General features: G+C 46.6%; 1 protein-coding gene across 1 annotated transcript in view; it reads left to right on the forward strand.

The window, feature by feature from the left end:
- Positions 1-11,237: 11,237 nt before the first annotated feature.
- The window catches only part of WIF1 (WNT inhibitory factor 1), a 41,289-nt gene continuing 29,431 nt past the window's right edge, over positions 11,238-23,095 (forward strand). The window contains exons 1-2 of the mRNA XM_081211787.1: positions 11,238-11,451; positions 13,812-13,951. Of these exons, the coding sequence (XP_081067913.1) occupies positions 11,289-11,451; positions 13,812-13,951 (303 nt within the window). The 5' untranslated portion in view covers positions 11,238-11,288. The remainder of the gene's footprint in view (positions 11,452-13,811; positions 13,952-23,095) is intronic.

Here is a 23,095-nt window from a genome sequence, read left to right on the forward strand (position 1 = left end):
TTGTGAATAGTCCTCTTTTATGCAGTGATCGGAGATTACTCCATGTCTGCAAAGCTTTCTGTTTTCCTGATCTGAGAAAGAGCAGCCACAAGAAGGAATAAGAATAGGATGCATTGTTTATAAATCTATATTAGCTACTAGGTCTCAGGATATCTCCTGAAGATATATGAGGCTTCCACCTTGCTGGAGCTAAGCAGGTCTGGGTTTGGGCATTTGTGTGCTGCTTTGAAAATGCTAATAACAGATATTGGGCTGTCACTGTTTGCAGAAATCTTAGCTCAGCATAGGAGCTTTCATTCAGGAATTGATCCATCCATCAGTTAAATCCACAGATTTGCATATGAATAAAATACATTTGAGAGAAATGTTTGCTTTTTTCTAAGAGGGTGTCTGTCACGGTTCTGGGAAGTTCTTGAATTGTATATATACTAACCATGATCTCCAATGAGTTTGGCTAATGTCACCCAAATGGGAGGTGTCAAGAGGGAGGTGCTAGCAGCCTCAAGGAGACTTCAAGAAAGTAGGGTGGGGAAATCTCAAGTAAAAAATTCTCCAGAACAGCAGACTCAGCGCGCATGGAATGATGCTGACTCGCTCTGTGTGTGTGCCTGTGTAATGGAGTAGTCTAAACAAAAGCACTGCGCACAGCAGTGTTTTGCTGTAAGTCCCATTTCTAAAATAATTTACCTTTTTTATATATAAGACAAATTATGTGAAAATGCAGCTGGTGACATTTATTTGTTTGCTTGCTTGCTTTTATATCCTACCTTTCTCTCCAACGAGCTTGAGGTGGCATAATGGTTCTCCCCCCCCCCAATTTAATCCCTACAAAAACTCTGTGAGGTGGGTTAGACTAAGAGGCAGTGCCTGGCCCAAGGTCACGAAGTGAGCTTTGTGGTCAAGTGGGGATTATGAACCCTGGTCTCCCAGGTCCTAGTCAGACACTGTAGCCACTAAACCACACTGGCTCTCAACAGGCATTAAGTTCAGAATAAACTTTGGCTTTGCAGCTAGCCCAGACACATGCATTTCATCCTTTCCTGGTGGGTGGGTGATCAACATTCCTTGACATACCACATCAATGGCTTAAGCAACAGTGTTTAGCCTTTTCATACCCCGTGACCCACATGCATTTGGAGACCGACTCCTTAATTTGTTTACCATATACTTCTGTGGCTGTCATGCTGCTGTTCTAAGCCACCTTAGGTCAAAGGGCAAGCAACCAGAGCATAGAGCAGCCTTCTCCAACCCTTGGTCCCCAGATGCCTTTGGACTTCAACTTCCATCATCCTGACCATTAGCCATGCTGCCGGAGTTGACAGGAGCTGTAGTTCACCTACACTTGGGCTCAAGGTTGGGTAAGGCTAGCCTAGAGAACCTCTGTCATTAGCAGGGCTACCACATGGGAAAGGACATTCAAGCCACTCGCCCAGCCTCTGGCAGCAGCCGCAACATCCCCGTAAAGGAGTGGCACTGCAACCATAGCATAGGCAATCTGAGATTCAATGCCTTCAGTGCCCCTCTTCATCACTTACATTCCTTCCAGCAGCTTGCAGACCACTTATAAAGGCCATCTCCAACTCCTCAGAAGATCCATCAATGGTGTCTCCGAAAAATTTTACACATCACTTGGGAAGACAGGAGAATGAACGCCAGTGTAGTGGAAGAAGCAAAGATCATCAGTGTCAAAAGCAATGATTCTTCAACATCAACTTTGTTGGACTGGTCATGTTGTTTGGATGGCTGATTATCATCTTCCAATGCAACTACTCTATTCCAAACTTAAAAATGGAAAGCGTAATGCCGGTGGTCAACAAAGAGGTTGGAAGACTCTCTCAAGGCAAATCTTAAAAAATATAGTATTAACACCAATAACTGGGAAACACTGGCCTGTGAGCGCTCCAATTGGAGAACAGCCTTTACCAAAGGTGTTGTGGGCTTTGAAGACGCTTGAACTCAGGATGAAAGGGAGAAAGGTGCTAAGAGGAAGGCACGCTTGGCAAACCCTCACCGTGAACAACTCCTGCCCAGAAAGCTATGTCCCCACTGTGGAAGGATGTGTGGATCCAGAACTGGCCTCCACAGTCACTTACGGACATACCATTAAGACCATGTTCGTGGAAGACAAACTTACTCAGCTACGAGTGATCGCCAAAGAAGAAGAAGACTCTCCTGCACTGGCACATAGCTGATGGAGGTGAGGGGGTTGAGCAAGTGAAGGGGAAGATCACTTTTGGGAGGCAGTGAGGATACCACAAGAGAGCCTATTGCAGAGGCTAAGCATATAAGAGAAGTCCTGATGGGTCAGAGCAGACGTCCATCTCAGTTCCACAGCAGCCAGTCACTTGTGGAGATCCTTCTTAATTGTTGGCAACCAGATACTCTGTGGCAGATATACTGCCCTGGGCAGAGCAATCTAATAACAATAACAATAACAATAATAATAACAATAATAATAATAATTTATTTATTTATACCCCACCCATCTGGCTGGGTTTCTCCAGCCACTCTGGGCGGCTTCCAACAAAACACTAAAATACAACACTAAGCTGCAGGAAGCCAGTGTAACTTATGCCAGGGCAATTTATGCCAGTGTAACTTACCCCTGTTTCAAACTCCTATCAGGAGTGTGGCTGCTGCCAGCTAATTCAGTCCCACCCAGCCTTTTGGAGGGAAAACAACCCTTTAAAATGGAGTTTGACTTACATCAGCCTTTTTGTAACTTCTACTGGGTTGCTAGGTCACATGACGCAGCGGAGCAGAGTTTGCAACAGGTGGATGTCTCTCTCTGCCCGACTGAGCTCAGACTCAGCCAGCGATCCAATCTATTCCAAACTCAGTTCATCCTGGCAGATCTGGGGCTTGGCTGGCTCCCTACATGTGAAAACCCCATTCCATTTAGCCATCATCATGGCATTTGATAACCCTGTCCAGAATACGGCTCTAACTTGAAGTTCCCAATAGCGTGTTTTTCAGAAACCCTTCCTCAGCCCAGGGTGACTTGCATTCTTTGCTTGTAGCCCTACACCGTAAACCCCAACACCCTGAAAAGAAGAGAAATGTTGAGCAGAGAGAGCAGTTGCAAAATACAAGCCAGAAATCCCCCCCAACTTGTTGAGAGAGAACAGAAGCCTCCTATGTCCACAGCAGCCGGCTCTCTTCTCTGCTTGAATGCCAGCCAGGTTGTTCCCCAGAGATCTGAAGACAGTTTGGGACTTGGGCTGAATGAAATCCCATCCGAAACCTTGCTTCAGAAACAGAAGATTTTCCGTTCTGCTGCTGGAAATGGCTGTGCTTGAACAAAATATCTTCAAAGAGAAACTCCAGTGTGAAAAATGTGAAATTGCAACTCACTCATCAGGTTCAGTTCTAGCAGCTATGATAATCGTTTCTTAATGGTAATTAACTTAGTGTTAAGGTATTGCATTACCACCAGTGATTACAACTGTGGATGGTCTTTGTGCATAGATGTAAATTTTAATGTGTCACTTGACTACATTGTTAGCATGAAAGCTGTCAACTGAGGATAACACTTTCTGTTCCTGATGAGTGGTTTCTTGCAACATGGTAAATTATTCTTTAAGATGCTATGAGATCCTTGGTTGTTTTGCTGCAACAGACTAACAGAGCTGGTGCAACAACCAATTTTCCTATACACTTACCATGCTTATCTGTTTCCTCACCAGGGGGCACCAATGTACACCAATGGTATAGTAGAGCAAGGTTTCCCAAATTTGGGTCTCCAGCTGTATTTGGACTACAATTCCCATCATTCCTGATGCTGGTCCTGCTAGCTAGAGATGGTGGAAGTTGTGGTCCAAAAACAGTTGGAGACCCTGCAGAGGACAAACACAGAAAGGACTCAGCTATACAGCTGCATATACTGTATAATGTTTTAAGTGTGTTTTAAGTGCATTATCCAAATGTGACACTAGATGGCGATGGTGAGCTGATGGCAGATTCGATATATTTTTCAAAACTTTTTTTTGAAAAAAGGCATTTCCACAAGTCAGCCATTGCAACCGATGCTGTTAGTTTGTCCCTGAATCTTAGGAACCTTATGTTGTTTGCACGGACCCATTAAAAATCAACATGATGAGTGAACTGAATTATCAGGCCCAGTCAAGGAAATGATCACAGCAGTGTCTCTCATTTCTCTATCCACTTCTAACTGGTCATGATGCCTAGCAAGCAAAGCCTCAAAGTTTTGAAGGACAGCAGACATTGGTGAACCAAGAAACTAAATTCAATCTCCCTTCCCACCTTTTTCGTTTACATTTTCCCCCTCAGAGGCGGCATATTTTCTCAAGGCCTTTTTAGTTGCTCCAGGGAAAGCAGAGGGCCTCTGTTTGGCCTAGCCCAGAAGGCAAAACAGGGTTAGGACAACCCAGGGGGAAGGAAGGAGTCAATCCAGAAACAGCTTGGGGGTTTAGGGAGAGCATTTTATTTGTTAGATTTCCAGACTGCTCTTCCACAAAAAGAGTTCAGAGTGAAATATGTAGGCGTCTCTCGTTTTTATCCTAACAATGACCCTGTCAGATACCGTAGGTTAGGCTGAGAGGATAGGGCTGATTCAAGGCCACCCAAAGTGAGCTACACAGCTAAGCAAGGGATTGAAACCCAAGTCACAAGTCCAGTGCACTCGAGGCATTTCACTTGTGGATGCTGACAGGGAAAACACTCACTGACACCCACATCTGGATTGCAGCTGCGATCCCTATAGGCAGCTGCTTGTAGAAATCATATGTCGGCTAGATGGGAAGCTCAAGTGCAGTAGCAACCTTTTGTGTTTTTTTAACAGCTGAAACGGAGAAGATCTTTTTTTATTTTACTACTTTATAATGTATGTCTCCCTTCTCAGTCTCTGTTTCCAAGTGGCTGACATCATAATTGGAACAACGCACAGTTGCACTGTTTTCTCCTGCTCCCAGTGTTTGGTCTTCAGAAGCAAACGTAGAGACTAGAACACATTTTACAACATTGTTAAAAAAACAATGGCAGCAGGCAAGAAATACGACCAATCTGAATTAAGCTCCGATCAAAGCTTGGGCAAGTTGCTGTGTCTTAGCAACAAAAAGTACCCGGTATTTGAAGAAGGAATGCAATGAGGGGATAGAGGTTGGGTTGCCAGCGTGGCGCAGTAACACCTTTGAGGGCTTCCTCTGGTGCAGTGGCATAGCGTGGGGGGTGCAGGGGGGGCCGGCCGCACTGGGCGCAACATCTGTGGGTTAGGGTTAGGGGGCGGAAATCCACGGGTTAGGGGGCGCAAATCCAAGGGTTAGGGGGCGCAAATTACTTGCCTTGCCCCGGGTGCTGACAACCCACGCTACGCCACTGCTCTGGTGTCTACTAGCCCTCTGAACTCACCCACCCAAATAACTGCCCTGTTTATCATAAAATGGTGAGAGAGGTTGTCTCCCCACCTACCATACTTTCAGATGTACATGATGTTGAAGGAGGAAACCAGATTTGTGGTGATACGTTTTGATTGGGCAACACTGACAGCAACAATAGCAGGCGGAAAACTCTCCAAGCATGTGACGTTTTGAAACCTAGGTGACTCTCAGTCTAACCTACCTCACAGGGCTGTTGCAAAGATAGAACTTCGTAGGACATAAGATTTCTGAAAACAACAAAGAGTGCTTTGCCACTTCAAAGGCTTACAAATTTGTTAGCCTATACTGTATCAGGGGTCAGCAAACATTTTCAGCAGGGGGCCAGTCCACTGTCCCTCAGGCCTTGAGGGGGGCCGGACTATATGGGGGGGGGGAGAAAATGTATGAATTCCTGTGCCCCACAAATAACCCAGAGGTGCATTTTAAATAAAAGCACACATTCTACTCATGTAAAAACACGCTGATTCCTGGACAGTCCACAGGCCGGATTTAGAAGGCGATTGAGCCAGATCCTGCCCCCGAGCCTTAATTTGCCTATATGAACCTTCTTAGACCATTAGATCTTAATGAAGGCATTCTCTGGATTCCTGCTTTGAAGGATGCTTGGGGAATAATAACAAAGGATCCACTCATAGAATCACAGAGTTAGAAAGGACCACACAGGCATCTAGTCCAACCCCCTGCAATGCAGAAATATTTTGCCCAACATGATGCTTGAGCCCATGCCCCTGAGATTCGGGCTCTGAGGACTGAACTGTTCCAGGATGTGGCCTTTGCAATTGTGGCTCCCCATTTGTGGAGTGAGAGAGCTTCACCTGGGGCCTTTGGTGATGTCTTTTGAGTGGCAGGTTAAAAAAAAAAAGTCCGCCCCCCCCCCCGCTCCAAGCTTTTGATTGACTACAACAATTGTGTTTCCTATTGGTTGTGCTGGGAGCAGGGAGTGGGTGCAGGCACTGTGGTCTAAACCACTGAGCCTCTTGGTAGTGGCGGAGCTTCAGTGGCAGAGAGCAAGTTGGGGCGAGGCTGGCGTGCTTCCCGGGGGCGTGGCGCGCCACCCGCTGTGGATATTTCACCCCTCCCATTGCAAGAATCTACTGACAATGTTTCCAGAAAGGAGGGGGCGGAATCTGCTCATCGCTTCTTCCGCTCCAGCCTGACTCAAAAAGAGTCTGAGTGTTATCTGTGTAGAGATAAGATGACTGCTTAAACAACTGTAACACTCATGCAGTCCGGTAGCCTCCGATAGCTTTTAGTTAGTTTATTTTAGTTTTGCAGTAGTTGTAAAAGAATAAAGAAGTTATGCTTCAGAGCCGTCGTTCGTGTAGTTCATACTCTGCTGTGCTCCGCTGACTTTGGAACTGAGTTTGGTGCTCACAGCTCAAAGTTGTGAGTCCATTGCACTTAGACCTGCTCCCTGCAGTGGAAGGTCTCTGGAAGTGCTTTCCCAGCTCACCTGGCCCAGTCAGGGCTGAAGAGGTTGAGCCCAGTTGTCGGCAGCGGCTCAAAGGCAAAGCTGACACCTGCAGGGGCATGGTGGCAGGGTGCGTGTCCTGGGGATGGGGCACGCTACCTGCAGGGGTGTGGCGCCCAGCGTGGGCAGGGGGGCAGCTGTGATGGCACCCCACTAGGATTGCGCTGCCAGAAGCGGTGCGCTCCCCCCCCACTCTTCTTCCTCCGCCAGTGCCTCTTGGGCTTGCTGATCAGAAGGTTGGCGGTTCGAACCCCCGCAACGGGGTGAGCTCCCATTGCTCTCGCCCAGCTCCTGCCAACCCAGCAGTTCAAAAGCACACCAGTGCAAGTAGATAAATAGGTACCACTGTGGCGGGAAGGTAAATGGTGTTTCCGTGCGCTCTGGTTTCTGTCACAGTGTCCCATTGTGCCAGAAGTGGTTTATTCATGCTGGCCACATGACCCAGAAAGCTGTCTGTGGACATACACTGGCTCTGTGATGGCCTGGGAATCTGATTCAGAGGCTGAACCAGATGAATCCCAGCCTGCACAGGAGTCCCCGCCTCCAGGGCCAGCTGAGCCGGGGCAGGGGCTTGAATCTGAAGGGCCTGCACCTGTGCCGGATCCTCAGGAGCAGACACCAGATGAATCCACTCTGGCTCCGGGGGTGATTGAGGACCCATTGCCTACAGGTGCTCCTCTCCCAGTCCTGTTAGGGGAAGGTGAGGCTGCCTCTGGGTCCAGTAACCCTCCAGCCTCTCCTGAGCTGCAGAGGCTCAGGGCAGAGAGGTGGGGGGAACTAAGCTCTCTCAGGAGGAGTGCTCGCCTTAAGGCCAGGAGAGGCGAGTCACCTGTGGGCCAGGACCGCCGTAGGGCCCAGAGGAGATAAAGGCCAGTCAGCCCAGTCCCAGGTTGTGGGAGCAACATCGCTGGAAACCTGTTCCTGCCAGCACCCTGACCTGCTCTTCTGGAGTTCCTGACCACGCCCGGCTCCTTGCCTTGGATCCCGCTTCGCCCCTGACAGACAGTCTCCAGACCCTTGACCCAGGACCGGATTCAGACCACGCCACACAGTAACCACCCCGAGACCAGCACAGTTTGCTCCCTCAGCCTGAAAGTGAGATGAGTGCTGCACTCCATAGTCGCCTTTGACTGGACTTAACCATCTAGGAGTCCTTTACTACCCATTTTTTGCTGGGATTGGGGGCTGCTTCGTGTGTGTGTGTGTGTGTGTGTGTGTGTGTGTGTGTGTGTGTAATGAATTGCCTGTGTTTTGGCGTACATATGTTTTATATCAATATGCTTTTATTATATATTTTTACTCATGCTTATTCTCTTACATATGATGAAGGTAATTCAGAAAACCTTTTGTGCAGCAGGCAGCTAACAAGTTCATTCATAGATAAAGAAATTAAAACCAACAAATAATAGGTTTTAAGATGCCAGGAGACTCTGGCTGGATCTAGACACATTAAAGAAGCATTTCAGTTCAAAGCATTGTAAATTTAAACAGGGAAAACAGGTAGAGAAAAATGAGACTCTACATCTCCATCTGGTAGCACAATGTTGTATCTCACATACAATGCATATAAATCGCTTTCTCTTTACCAGTCTAGCTGGTCTCTCTGTTGTTTATCTTTCAAAACACCAGCGTGACTACCCAGTAGCACTTCATTGCGGGCGCATGTGTGAAATTTTGGGGCAGCACCCCCCGTTTAGTTTGACTGTCCACAAGTATCTAATTACATGCCTTTTCACTTATGATTTATATAGATTTTCAGCAGCTGTGTTATATGCCTGGGCATTAGGAGATGTTAAGTATGTTGCAGTGTGCGACAGTCATAAGATATTCTACACATGCAGTTGACAGATACTTTATCGCTACAGTAATAGATTTATTATTACTTTAAATTTTGTTACATTAAATGTTGCATCGCTTCTCCTAGGAAAAGGTAACAGGTGCTCTCTAAACGAAAAATACTTAAAAGCTGATGTGGCGTTATTGCAAGAGACACATATTTTAGTGGATGATTAAGACAGAATATGTAGACACTGAGCAAGGGAAATATATTATAGTAGTCCGTCTAAGAATTCTAGGGGTGTGGGTGTACATGTTCATAAAAATGCTTCCCTTTCAATGCTACAAACTGTAGCTGGCTCAGACGAGACTTTCCTTATAAACAAGAGTGATTTTCCATCTAGACCAGCATCTTATGCTAAAAAGAAAACCCCATGGTTAGATGTTTAAAAGTCTGCAGCATTCTTAAGGTGGGTGGGGAGGAAATGCAAGATATCTACTGATGAGTAAGATAGTCATGAAACAGCTTTATTTGATCGTGGCTGAGACTCAATAGGTGCGTAAGATTGTAGTAATTGTCTTCAGAATGTGTTATTGGGAATATAAACCACTAGAGGGCCACGTTACACCAACAGCAGTTAAGCATGCATAAACGCCTGTTAAATAATGGCATGTACCAGAGCATCCATTTGTCAACTACTTAATGTATGCGAAAAATCAAGGTCGGTATCCTTAGGGCTGTGCAATGGGATTCGTCTGTCTGCTTCCTGCGCCTCCTTAAAATCTGTTCTGGGGTTCCAGCCTTCCAGGGCAGACTTAGGAGAGTTGATGGAGGAAAAGCCCAAACTGCTTGCGCTCGCAGAGCACCTGAAAATCTGGACGATGCAGTGACAAACTCTCCCTCCAAGCCTAGGGACAATCCGCAGCCCCAGCGACTGCCGGAATGGCCCTGATTATTGACACCTGTCACGAGCGGCTTTAAACTTCCTCGTGGAAGCTCCAGCTCCCTGTTGCGTCCGCGAGGTGTCCCCCTCCCCTTCCCAACTGCCGGGGGTGGAGAAGATGTTATACTCCGGACCCGACCCATTGAAATAAAAGGAATTCGCCTAAGGGCATGGATTTTAACGGGTCTGCATCTCCGAGCACGACTTATTTAGAGAAGCCTGCAAGTACGCGTTGCGGGAGGAGGGGTGGTGGAAGCACGATGTCTTTATAATCATCATCATCACCACCACCACTATTTATTATTTATACCCCGCCCATCTGGCTGGGTTTCCCCAGCCACTAATGGCGGCTTCCAACAAAACACTAAAATACAATTTATGTTATGGCCCGAGGAAACTTTATTATGGTAATATTGTATTTATCCAGGGCAACAATGGCTCAGTACATCTGGCTGTTAACCCCAGAAGGTTGGTGGTTCGAGCCCACCCAGGGATTGCTCTTAGACACTAGATGGCCCCTGAGGTCCCTACAATTCTCCAGACCCTCCAAGTGTCCCTATTTCCCAGGGACAGTCCTGGATTTACAGAAGCCCTCCCGGTCCGACTCTTCGTGACCCCATGGACCAGAGCACGCCAGGCACTCCTGTCTTCCACTGCCTCCCGCAGTGTGGTCAAACTCATGCTGGTAGCTTCGAGAACACTGTCCAACCATCTCATCCTCTGTCCTCCCCTTCTCCTTGTGCCCTCCATCTTTCCCAACATCAGAGTCTTTTCCAGGGAGTCTTCTCTTCTCATGAGGTGGCCAAAGTACTGGAGCCTCAGCTTCAGGATCTGTCCTTCCAGTGAGGGCTGATTTCATTCAGAATGGATAGGTTTGATCTTCTTGCAGTCCATGGGACTCTCAAGAGTCTCCTCCAGCACCATAATTCAAAAAGCATCAATTCTTCGGCGATCAGCCTTCTTTATGGTCCAGCTCTCACTTCCATACATCACTATTGGGAAAACCATAGCTTTAACTAAAGGGACCTTTGTTGGCAAGGTGATGTCTCTGCTTTTTAAGGTCTAGGTTTGTCATTGCTTTTCTCCCAAGAAGCAGGCGTCTTTTAATTTCGTGGCTGCTGTCACCATCTGCAGTGATCATGGAGCCCAAGAAAGTAAAATCTCTCACTGCCTCCATTTCATCCCCTTCTATTTGCCAGGAGGTGATGGGACCAGTGGCCATGATCTTCGTTTTTTTGATGTTGAGCTTCAGACCATATTTTGCGCTCTCCTCTTTCACCCTCATTAAAAGGTTCTTTCATTCCTCCTCACTTTGGAATAGGATGCCCCTATTTTCCTGTTGGAGGGGATCGTTCTATGATTCTATACCTCGCCCTGGCCAGAGTCGCTTCTCCGTCCTCGGTGCCACGGCGCCCCCTGGCGGAGCTGAGCGCCACCGCTCCCATCCGCCGTCCCCCCTCCCCGCACTTCGCTCTCCCCCACAAGGGCACGTCCCCCTCTCGTAGGAGTCCCGCTCACAACTGCGGCGCCTGCCAAGAGGCAAACTCACCTCGGGCAGCAGCAGCAGGAGCAGGCGAAAGCAAGCAAGCAGCCCGCCTCGGCGCTGAGAGAAGCGCTCGCTCGCTCGCTTGCGTGTGTTGTAAGGAGGACAGAGCGAGCAGCGCGCCAGCAGCTCTCCGAAGCAGGACTTTGCCCGTCCGCATGGCCGGGGGAAGGAGGGGAAGCGGCGGCGGCGGCGGCGCCTTGTGCTGGGCGCTCTGGCTGTGGCTGTGCCTGGGGAGCCCGCCGCCTGCGCGCGCCGCCCCGCGCCAGGAGGACACGCTCTACCTGTGGATCGACGCGCACCAAGCCCGCGTGCTCATAGGTAAGGCGCCCGGCGGGAGGAGCCCCGCGCCCACGCGGATTGGGGGGAACACAGCCACGGGGTCCCCCTCCACGCAACAGTTTTGTGGCAACTGAAAAGACATCAGGTTGTTAGATGGGCAACAGTAATAAATTATTGTTGTTGTTGTTGCTGCTGCTGCTGGCAATCGGGTTCATTAGCAGCACCAATAAAGTCATGGGGTTTTTCATGGGGGGAAAGTGAAATGAGAGCCTGGGGGGTGGCATTAGGGTGCCAGGACGTGGTATGCGAGGAGGAACGAAGCCTGAGATTCTTCGTCTCAGGGTGGGGGGTTTCAAGCCCCGCGTTGAGCAAAAAAAAAAGTTTTTCCTTCGTTGCAGCGGAGTTTTTCCTGCGTTGCAGCGGGGTCAGACTAGATGACCCGATGGGGTCTCTTCCTACTCTCTCGTTCTATGACCTCGCCATAAACACCCCCCAGTCTGGAAGCTGCGAAAGTTTGCTTGATCGGATGCCGGTTTCGTCCATTCACATGAACGCCAAACGCAGGAATGGACGTAGCCGGGATTTATGTTTGGGGGGACGGACGGACGGACACCCACCTGCCACCATCCTCTGCGTGGCTCCGTCTAGCAGATTCAGAATGAATGGCCTCCACAACAGTTGTTTTGAATTACTTTCTTTTGACTGCAAGTGCTCAGGAAAAAAATTGTCGATCTCTTTCTGCAATTTCTGCTTTAAGAATTATTTTTATTTATTTGCTTGGTTTAGGGGAGTGCAGCCGTCCCCCTGCCTGCCCCCTCCCCGCCACGCCCATGGTGCGGAGGCTGCGAGGAGGAGCGTTGGTCTTGCAGTTCCATCAGTGGAGCCTGAGACTCTTAATCCCAGAGTTGTGGGTTCGAATCCCGCATTGGGCAAAAGATTCCTGCATTGCAGGGGGCTGGATTAGATGACCCTGGGGGTGGTTCCTTCCATTCTGCGATCTCACCATAAACACTCTCATCTGGAAGCGTCGTAAGTCTGCCTAATTTGATGCCAGCTTCATCCGTTCACATTAAAGCTGGACATAGGTCTGTCCAGTGCCACTTGCCGTCCGTGTCTGTTTGCAGAGCAATCCTATGCTCAGTTTACTTGGAAGCAAGGCAGTGCTGGAACGATGAAGGAGAAAGTGAGTGGGGGACCTTAATGAAACCTGTCAGTCCCCTCCTGATTCACCCACCCACCTCCAAAGTTTAGCCCAATCTGTCTCTCCTAAACAAAGTTCTGGAAATGAAGCTAAGGCAGCCATCACAAACTATTATTATTATTATTATTATTATTATTAATTATATTATTATTTATAATTATTTATAAATTATTATTATTATAAATAATAATAAATATTATTATTTATTTATTTATTTATTTATTTATACCCCGCCCATCTGGCTGAGTTTACCCAGCCACTCTGGGCAGCTCCCAATCAAGTGTTAAAAACAATGCAGCATTAAATATTAAAAACTTCCCTAAACAGGGCTGCCTTCAGATGTCTTTTAAAGAGAAGATAGCTGCTTATTTCCTTCACATCTGAAGGGAGGGCGTTCCACAGGGCGGGCGCAACTACTGAGAAGGCCCTCTGTCTGGTTCTAAGGGGGCTAAATTGCCCTCTGCCCGTCTGGTAGGTCTGATTAATTTCCACTGTATTAAGTGGGATTTACTCCCCCATAAATGTGCATAGGATGTCGGCCTTCAGTTTGAATGGATTAGCATTTTTCTGCTGTAAGTTGGGGGGGGGGGGAGAGAAGCAGCAGCCCATGAGCTTGGTCCGAATTCTTTAAATGTTCCAGTTCTTATATGTGCCCTGGAAAAAAAGGGAAGGGGCGGAAGAGGGAGAAATCTCAGGGCCTCTTCATCTGTGCCACATTTTCTGCACGGTAAAGCACTTCTGTGCAGCTCAAGGAGAAACGGGGGGCGGGGGGCGGGAGAGCAACTAGATCATGTGCGATGATTGCAGGAGTGCATCTCTCCCCCCCCCCCCCGCACCGAAAGCAGCCCCATGCTTTCACAATCAAAGCCACATGTACGCATTGTCACGGTTCTCCCACTCACATGGACTTGTTGCAGAGCGCCAGTGTGCTGTGGCCAATTGCGGCTTCCTTGCCTGTGTACGCGAAGATATGTGTGCATCCGTTGTCACGCCTGGCGATCTGCATAAGGTTTGCCCCCTTTTCCCTCCACAGAAGTGCTTTCCGTGTAGGAAATTTCAGAAGCGCCCCCCCCCTCCCCACAGGAGTCTTGCTTGCCTGTCTGCAAAAGCTTCAGCGGGGGAAAAAAAACATTTGCTTTTCATCCTCCATTACGATTAATCTCCCACCTGTTTTGAGTTAATTGGTTTTGTTTTACAGGCTTTGAAGAGGATATTCTTATTGTTTCTGAGGGGAAGATGGCCCCCTTCACCCACGATTTCAGGAAAGCCCAGCAAAGGATGCCTGCCATCCCGGTCAATATTCACTCTATGAATTTCACCTGGCAAGCAACTGGAAGGGTAGGTAGAGTCTGGGATTGGGAAAAGTTGGCAAAGAGGAGCGCAACTTCTGACCGGTGAGGGGAGAAGAGCTACATGTTTAACCAGAGCAAATATTTAGTTTATGAAAATATTCGCGGAAAATATTTCAGTGATGTGCCAAAAAGTCACTACAAAGTGGTTCCTTGAATCACCTGTCATAAGAAATATTAATAAATCACATCTATGACACGCACAAGTATACAGTGTTCTCTCTCTCTCTTCCTCTCCATCTTCTATGAAACTTTGTTCCTAAAGTGGAAAATAGCTCACAATCTCATTCAGAAACTATCAGGTGTATATGGAAAGGTGCTGAAAACATGACACACACACACACACAACTAGAATGTTTAGCAGACAAAATACTCAGCGACCCAGAGCTTTGTAAGATAACTGATCTTATGCTTTATATAACACTCCATTCTTGGAAGCATTTAACAATTACATTTGCCATTCATAAGGTGCTTTTCCAGTGCACAAGACCCTTCATGTTGTTGTTGTTTAGTCGTTTAGTCATGCCCGACTCTTCGTGACCCCATGGACCAGAGCACGCCAGGCACTCCTGTCTTCCACTGCCTCCCACAGTTTGGTCAGACTCATGCTGGTAGCTTTGAGAACACTGCCCAACCATCTCGTCCTCTGTCATCCCCTTCTTCTTTGTGTCCTCCATCTTTCCCAACATCAGGGTCTTTTCCAGGGAGTCTTCTCTTCTCATGAGGTGGCCAAAGTATTGGAGCCTCAGCTTCAGGATCTGTCCTTCCAGTGAGCACTCAGGGCTGATTTCCTTAAGAATGGATAGGTTTGATCTTCTTGCAGTCCATGGGGCTCTCAAGAGTCTCCTCTGGCACCATAATTCAAAAGCATCAATTCTTCAGCGATCAGCCTTCTTTATGGTCCAGCTCTCACTTCCGTACATCATTACTGGCCCTTCATTTAAGTAATATTAATCATATTTGCAAGTTGCCTGTAATAAATCAGGATGGGGGGCAGACTGCACAGCTTCAGGTAGAGGTGGCCAGTTAGGATAAGCGCTACTGAGGTAGATGTGCTAATTATTGGACTTATGAAGCCTGTTGCTACCCACCATTACAGATCTGAGCTTGGAGCTGAGAAAAAGTGCCTTGCTTAAAGCTATCTAGCGAGTGGCAGAGGCAAGCTTTGAAGCCCTTGCTGCTTCAGTCACATACTGCACCATCCTACCCATGCATGTTTAATCATACAATCTTAGCCCCCGATGGGGCAATGTAGGAATCTCAGCTAAAGCATCCATAACAGATGGCCACCCAACCTCTGCTTAAAAGTCTCCAAGGAAAGAGGATCTATCACCACTCATGGGAGTCTGTTCCACCAATCGAAAGCAAGCCCCACTGTCTTCAGTGGGGATTACTTGCAGGAAAAAGCACGCATAGAATTGTGACCTTACTCGCTACGTTGCGCTAGCTCTTAGATTTCAGTGCTGTTACCTGTCCGCATGTGGCTTCAATATGGCACCCATAGATAAAATGAAGACCTTCAACTTTTACTATGCATTCGATGTGTTTGTACCAAGGGAGGTACTATGAGACAACTACTCTGCCCAGGCAAATTTGCAAAGCACTGTTTGCAAATGATTGGGGCGCTGGCATCTGTACACCCAGCAAACCTCTACAAATTGTGTAGGAATGCCTGGTATGAACACGCACATGTGCAGTTTGACATCATGACAACATATGGTGAATCTGCATAAAAGCCTTCAGGGCACTGGGGAAAATTCTGGGAATAGACACGTATTTTTCAGGTGGAATAAAAAAAAGAAGAAATCGTCCAAACAATTAATAAGCATGTTGTTTGCAATGGTTGGATCCATGTTAAGTTAGTAACACTTCTGATCTATTGATATCAATGGGGGAAGCTAGTTGTGCTTAATGGAAGTCTCACTGATTTCAAGTGCATCTAAAGCATGGCTAACATGCACTGTAATCTTATGCACATTTACTCAGAGGTAAGCCTCACTGTGTTCAGTGAGACCTGCTCTTTCCTAAATGTGTTTAGGGTTGCAGCTTGGCTCTGGAGCTAATTGAGAATCAGCTCAAGAAGCAGGACATTATTTAAATGGGATGCACATAAGATTGGCTGATCCTTTTTTCCCCCTTAATGAAGAAATGCATTCATCTCCTTCCCTTTTAAGCACTCTCATGCTTTTATGATTCCTCTAAAGCAAATGAGCAACCATCTCAGTGAGCTTTCATGCATTCTGATATCACCATCCATTTCAACAGGGTGTGACATAATTCTCATAGTTCTTCTATAATGTTCTGCTCTAAACTCACTTTTCATGTGGATCCCTTGCCAAATGTCCATCAAGTTAATTCAATGGATTCACATGTCAGTGGTCTTGGACACACAAGAGCATGAGATGAAGACTAGCTAGGCTGAGGAACAGCACGTTTATTTTGGGACTGCCTCGATTCCTGTTCATTTTTTGTGAGCGTTGAAAAGCACGAGCCATTTCTGGCAATTTCAGATACTTGTTGCAGACGTAATTGCTCTCCTGGACAATATTTCTTGCTTCTCCTTTGCGCTCTAGTGTTTTGTGCAACATGGAAGCCATGCCATGTTGAGCTGCTACCCCCCCCCCCATGCCATGATACTGGGAAGCCATGTCCCTGCCATCTGCGCACATAGCATAAATGTCTGCAGGGAAGATATTTGCATGCACAGCTATCCATGCAAATGCCAGGAGAGGGTCTCTTAGCACACAGAGTGCCAGGAGTGAGGCCAAATGGCCATTGAGGTAGCTCAGTTGGGTAGGGCATGGTGCTAATAACACCAAGGCTGCAGGTTCAATCCCCGTATGGGACAGCTACATTTTCGTGCATCGCAAGATGCTGGAGCTGATGATCCTCTGGTCCCTTCCGACTCTACAATTCTATAACTAGCTGCAGCTCTCCAGGGTGGCAGGCAGGAGTCCTTTCCAGCCTATCTCAAGATGCTGGGAATTGAATTCTACATGCCAAGCAGATGTTCTCCCCACTGCACTAAAGCTGCTCCCCTAACCTCTGAATGAGACTGCTGTCTAGGGTCATTGCTATCACACTTCTAAGTTTCCCACAAATGAGTATTTTTCTGCTTCATTTCCACAATCTGGTGAGGACCCTTAGAAGTCTGTTGAGAAGGAGCCCTACTTTGTGCTCTTTCTTTATTTCACAACATTTAGGTAAAGGTAAAGGGACCCCTGACCTTTAGGTCCAGTCATGACCGACTCTGGGGTTGCGGTGCTCATCTCGCTTTATTGGCTGAGGGAGCCAGTGTACAGCTTCCAGGTCATGTGGCTAGCATGACTAAGCTGCTTCTGGCGAACCAGAGCAGCACACGGAAACACCGTTTACCTTCCCGCCGGAGTGGTACCTATTTATCTACTTGCACTTTGACGTGCTTTTGAACTGCTAGGTTGGCAGGAGCTGGGACCGAGCAACGGGAGCTCACCCCGTAGTGGGGATTCGAACTGCCAACCTTCTGATCAGCAAGTCCTAGGCTCTGTGGTTTAACCCACAGCGCCACCTGCATCCCATTTACATACCACTTAATTGTAATAAAACCTTGCAGAAAGGTTTATGAGTTATCACTTGAGCCATGCCCGCCCGATGCTCTCATGATTATAATTTAGGGACCAGTCGAAAACATTTTCTGTTTTCCCAAGCTCTTAAACGAGAGCAGTTTAATCTCCCTGCCTGTTTGAACGTTGCTATAATTTGTTGTGTTAGTTTGTAGGTTTCATTTTCTATTTTTATAAATAATTTTAAATATATTTATATTATTTCAAAAATGCAGAAAATTTACAGGATCTCAGAGTGTAAGCAGTAGAAACAGAAAAATATACTCACATATATGAATACAGTAACTCTTTAAAAGTGAGAGTTTGGCAATGGAAAATAGAAAATGTTGGGCACAGAGATCATGTGAGTTTGATCAGATTGATGCTAGCATAGAGAAATATGAAAAATAGTTATGTAAAAGGCAAGGTCATCAAAACACAGGAAAGAAAAGACAAACAGTTGTAAATTGTCCTGAAATTTGTTGTTCCAGTAATTTACAATAAAGACCATTTCTTCAGTCAAATTGTTGTCGTGAATTTTATATGTTTCACCTGGCCATGGAGAAGAATGGAGGTTTTGTTAACAAAGCAGTTTCCCAAACTTTCTTTAATTATTCTCTCATGCTTTCTAATATTGTCCATAGCTACTAATGGTTAAACATAACACAAAAGGTGCACCGGCTTGTAAAATTTTGGTTTTTAAATAACACAGAAGAGCCACTTTGAGACTGGGTATAAAATGGTAACTTGTAACCTCTTGTATAATAGTAGAAAAAATTTGACCAAAAAATATGCATGCAATCTGCCTTTGATGCTTGCCGTCACCAGCATAAATCTGAGGCTGAGTGATACATTTTGCTTCGTTTACACAGAATGAGGTGCCACTGGTAGATATTTTAAAACAGTTTTCCTCTGGTTTGTCATTATTAATGCTGATGGCACATTATTGAGCAATCAATTCCATTCTTGTTTTCACATAAAGCTTAGACTCTTTGGGTCTTTCCCACATTTTTTCGGCAAAGATGTTTGCTTGTGATCCAGTTATTTTTGTCAGATAGAAAACCAAACATTTTCTGGACCAGTCTTTTAGTATTAGGGTTGATAACACAGTTCTTTATCACTGGCTTTTCATGAAGGTGGCTGCATTTAGTTATCAAATGGGTAACAATGTGCCAAATTTGAAAGAGTACCGTTAACCTTCCAGCGGAATAACAAGATCATTGTGATTACATGACCATTGATAATCCACCTGTAGATTGATAAAATAATTTTTTGATGTGAAACTGAAAAAAACCTCTCATACTTTGTGATGAGGTTTTTTTATTCACGTCTTAAATATTACAAAGATAAGCAGTGATAATTCAGGGCTTTAGTGCTGTTGACTATAGCCTTACGTACTGAACACTGTGGTTTAAACTATATTAGCTCTGAGAAGTTCCCCCTAAAATGCCACTGTCCTATTTTCCATTTTTATTAAGTTCAAAGGCAAATAACATTAAGAGACTGAGTAACATTACAACATTATTACAATGGAGACTGAATAAAAATGCGTTGTTTGATTAATCATTTTCTGATACTATCAGACAAGCACTACAAAATACTTTCAATATAATGTTACTTGATATGTTGACGTAATTGGGGTGCTTGAGTAATGAACTGGGGAGGGATAATTTAAAAACAGAGTTACTGTGTCCAGTTCTGGGCACCACTGTTTAAAATAAGGATATGGACAATCTGAAACATGTGCAGAGCAGAGTGACTAAGATTCTAAAGGATCTGGAAAAGAAGCCTTATGAGGAATGGTTGAGGGAGTTGGGTATGCTTAGCCATAAGAAGAGAAGAAGGAGATGTGATATCTCAGATGGGCGGGGTATAAATTAATTATTATTATTATTATTCGAGCCATTTTCAAATATCTGAAGGGCTGTCACATGGAGGATGGAGCAAGTTTGTTTTCTGCTGGTGCAGAGGTTAGGATCCAAACCAAAGGATTCGAATTTCAAGAAAGGAGATTCTGCCTTAACATGATGGAGAGCTTTCTGGCAGTGAGAGCTGTTTGGCAAGGGAACAGGCTACATCAGTGGGTTTGTGGACTCCTCTTCATTGCAGGCTTTTAAGCAAAGGTTGGACGGCTATCTCTTAGGGATTCCTTAGCTGTGATTCCTACATTGCAGGGGGTTGGATTAGACAAACCTTGGGGTCCTTTTCAACTCTACAATTCTATGATTAAATTAGTCCTAGGTTCTGTATCGAAAACCGCATTCCACTCAATCAAAGGTGTGTTTTTTTGTCACCCGAAATTGCTCGTGATGCAAATGGGGCCATCGCGATACAATTTATAAGTCTTTCTGTTTTTAATAAAGCATGCTTGGTCTTAGTCCATATGGTATATTATTCTTTAAGTTTTCCAGTGATAATTGTCCATATTTTAAAGTCCTGGTTGATGAGTGATATTAGATGATAGGCGCGGGGTAATGTGAATCGTTTCTACTATCTACGCGTCTGTCTTTGATTTTTAGGTTAAGTAATTCATTTATTCTACTTGTTTTTAACTACTCTTTAAATTTATTGTAAAATTTTGTGGTGAAGCTATCAGGCCCTCATGTTTTGAATTGTTAATCTGGTACGGTTATACTTTGGTAGCTAGACTGCAGTGAAAAACCTATTACCGTATTTTTCGCCCCATAAGACGCACTTTTTCCCCTCCAAAAATGAAGGGAAAATCTGGGTGCGTCTTATGGGGCGAATGCAGGCTTTCGCTGAAGCTTGAAGAGCGAGAGGGGTCGGTGCGCACCGACCCCTCTCGCTCTCCAGGCTTCAGGAAGATATCCGCAGCCTAGGCAGCCCTGTGGGAGGTCCCACAGGGTTGCCTAGGCTGCGGATAGCAGCCTGCTTCTCGGAGCGTCGGGCGCCCTGAAGGCAGAGCGCCCGACACTTCGGGAACAATTCCGCCGCCCAGGCAGCCCTGTGGGAGGTCCCGCAGGGATGCCTAGGCTGCGGATAGCAGCCTGCTTCTCGGAGCGTCGGGCGCCCTGAAGGCAGGGTGTGCAAGGCTTGGGGCGGCAGCGGACTGCTTGCGCGCACCTAGAAGCTTGGGGCGTGCTGAGGTCAGCGCGCCCCAAGCTTCTGCATGCCGGCAAGCAGTCCGCTGCCGCCCCAAGCCTTGCGCACCCGGCGGGACCTCCTGCCGGGTGCGGGAGGCTTGGGGCAGCAGCGGACTGCTTGCCGGCATGCAGAAGCTTGGGGCGCGCTGACCTCAGCACGCCCCAAGCTTCTGGATTAGCGCAGGGGTCCGCTAGCCCTGGGAGAGGCGCCGGCTCTCCCACGCTAGCGGAGACCTTGCCGGCACGCAGAAGCTTGGGGCGCGCTGAGCTCCGCACGCCCCAAGCTCCTGGTGTAGCGCAGCGCACCCGGGGGGGAAATAAAAATTTTTTCCTTCATTTCCCCCCCTAAAATCTAGGTGCGTCTTATGGGCCGGTGCGTCTTATGGGGCGAAAAATACGGTAATTACTGCTTCAGAAGGATTCTGTGATGAGTAAAGATTGGGGTAGAATCACTGAAATTGTTGTGTTATTTATTGTGCCGTTTTTGATATTGTGTATGCGATTCAGGGAACTAGTTTCTACTTTTGCTCCTCCTTTAAGATCCCACGTGAAAGTTTAGAAGTCTGTTACATGTTCAGTTCATCTTTGAGAAGATACTTTTAGTTTTCTAGTTTCCAATTTTTCTAGTATTCACATTGGCTCCTTAGTAGCTTGTGCAGAGAGGGGCAACCAAAATGCTAAAGAGTCTGGAAACCAAGCCTAATGAGGGAGTTGGGTATGTTTAGTCTGAATAAAGGAGACTGAGAGGAGATATGACAGCCATCCTCAAATATCTAAAGGGCTGTCACATGGAAGATGGAGCAAGCTTGTTTTCTCCTGTTCCAGAGGGTAGGACCCCCAAACCAATGGATTCAAGTTACAAGAAAGGAGATTCTGGCTGAACATTAGGAAGAAATGTCTGGCAGTAAAAGCTGTTTAACTGTGGAAAGGAACCCCCCCCCCCAGAAGGTGGTGGACTCTTTTTTTAAGCAGAGACTGGATGTCTTTACAGTAGTTGAGATTCCTGCATTGAACTACAATGCATTGAACTACAAATCTACAATTCTATTATTCTATGACTCTATATACTGTTTGATCCTACTTATGAAGCTACACGAGTTCAATCATCTATTTTACTGGCTGCAATTCTTGCTTATTCTTAGAATTCTGAAGCTTTTTGAATGATAGTTTTTCTCATGTATGATTTTGCTTATTGCAGATAATTGGCCAAGTTACTTCAGGGATGGTGTTTATTTCAAAGAGTTCCATTAAACGTGGTTAGAAATATGATCTGAAGTTCCCGTTGTAGAGACAGATAATGACACCTCCTTCAAGTGTGACCTACTGCCGCTAGCTTCTCTCTCAGTCACTGGATCCCAGTACTTGCAATGTTCTTGTTGGCTGGGTTTAAGAGAATGCAGAGCTGGACAGGTGAGTCCCCAAAGGAAATATCCTGGCCTAAGGGGTGCTCTTGTGGTCAGGTAGTGAGGCCTGTAGGACTACATTTGGCCTCCAGGCCTAAGGTTCCCCATCTCTTAATCAAATGAACATCTGGAATAGATATAGGTGCGGGGTGAATGGAATACCTCTCTCTTCTTGACTACAGTGGTACATACATACGCTTCAGGTTACAGACTCCGCTAACCCAGAAATATTACCTCAGGTTAAGAACTTTGCTTCAGGATGAGAACAGAAATCATGCGGCGGCGGTGCGGAGGCCCCATTAGCTAAAGTGGTACTTCCGTTTAAGAACAGTTTCAGGTTAAGTACTTAACCTGAGGTACCACTGTATATATTTGAGGTATCGGTCTGACTGCCCAACCACAAACATCACTCAGGTGCCCCGACTCAAGCTTGAACTGTCTTGGGCTTAGCCGTACTGGGAGGAAAAGAGCACACCCTGTCTCCTGCAGGCGTCTGTTCCTACCAGCCTGGGGAGCTCCCTGTCCCTGCGTCAAGAGCATGAGCCTCTGTTTGCTGCAAAGCCCCTCTCACTTTTTCATCCAAGGAAGATAATCAGTAGCATGCGGTGAAATCTCTCGTAGGGAAACAATTAGGGCCAGAGGCGCCAGTTAGGGCCAGAGGTGAATGTGGGGGGCCAACGGCACGTACATGGGCATAGTGCTGCCCTCCCTAAACTAGGTTTTGGGGAGGAGGCACCAGGTCTCTGACAGGATGCAGGAGCCCTCCTGCCAGCTTCCCAAAGCAGGGCGGGCTTTGGGAAGGTGACGAGAGAGTTCTTCGACTCAGTCCCTAAGCTGGGCAGAAGCTTCCTGAGTTTTGGGAAGGAGGAGCCAGACTTTGTTTTATATACAGTGGTACCTCGGGTTACATACGCTTCAGGTTACATACGCTTCAGGTTACACACTCCGCTAACCCAGAAATAGTGCTTCAGGTTAAGAACTTTGCTTCAGGATGAGAACAAAAATCGTGCTCTGGCGACGCGGCAGCAGCAGGAGACCCCATTAG

Source organism: Podarcis bocagei, assembly GCF_964188305.1.
Source record: "Podarcis bocagei genome assembly, chromosome: 10".
Lineage (NCBI taxonomy): Eukaryota > Metazoa > Chordata > Lepidosauria > Squamata > Lacertidae > Podarcis > Podarcis bocagei.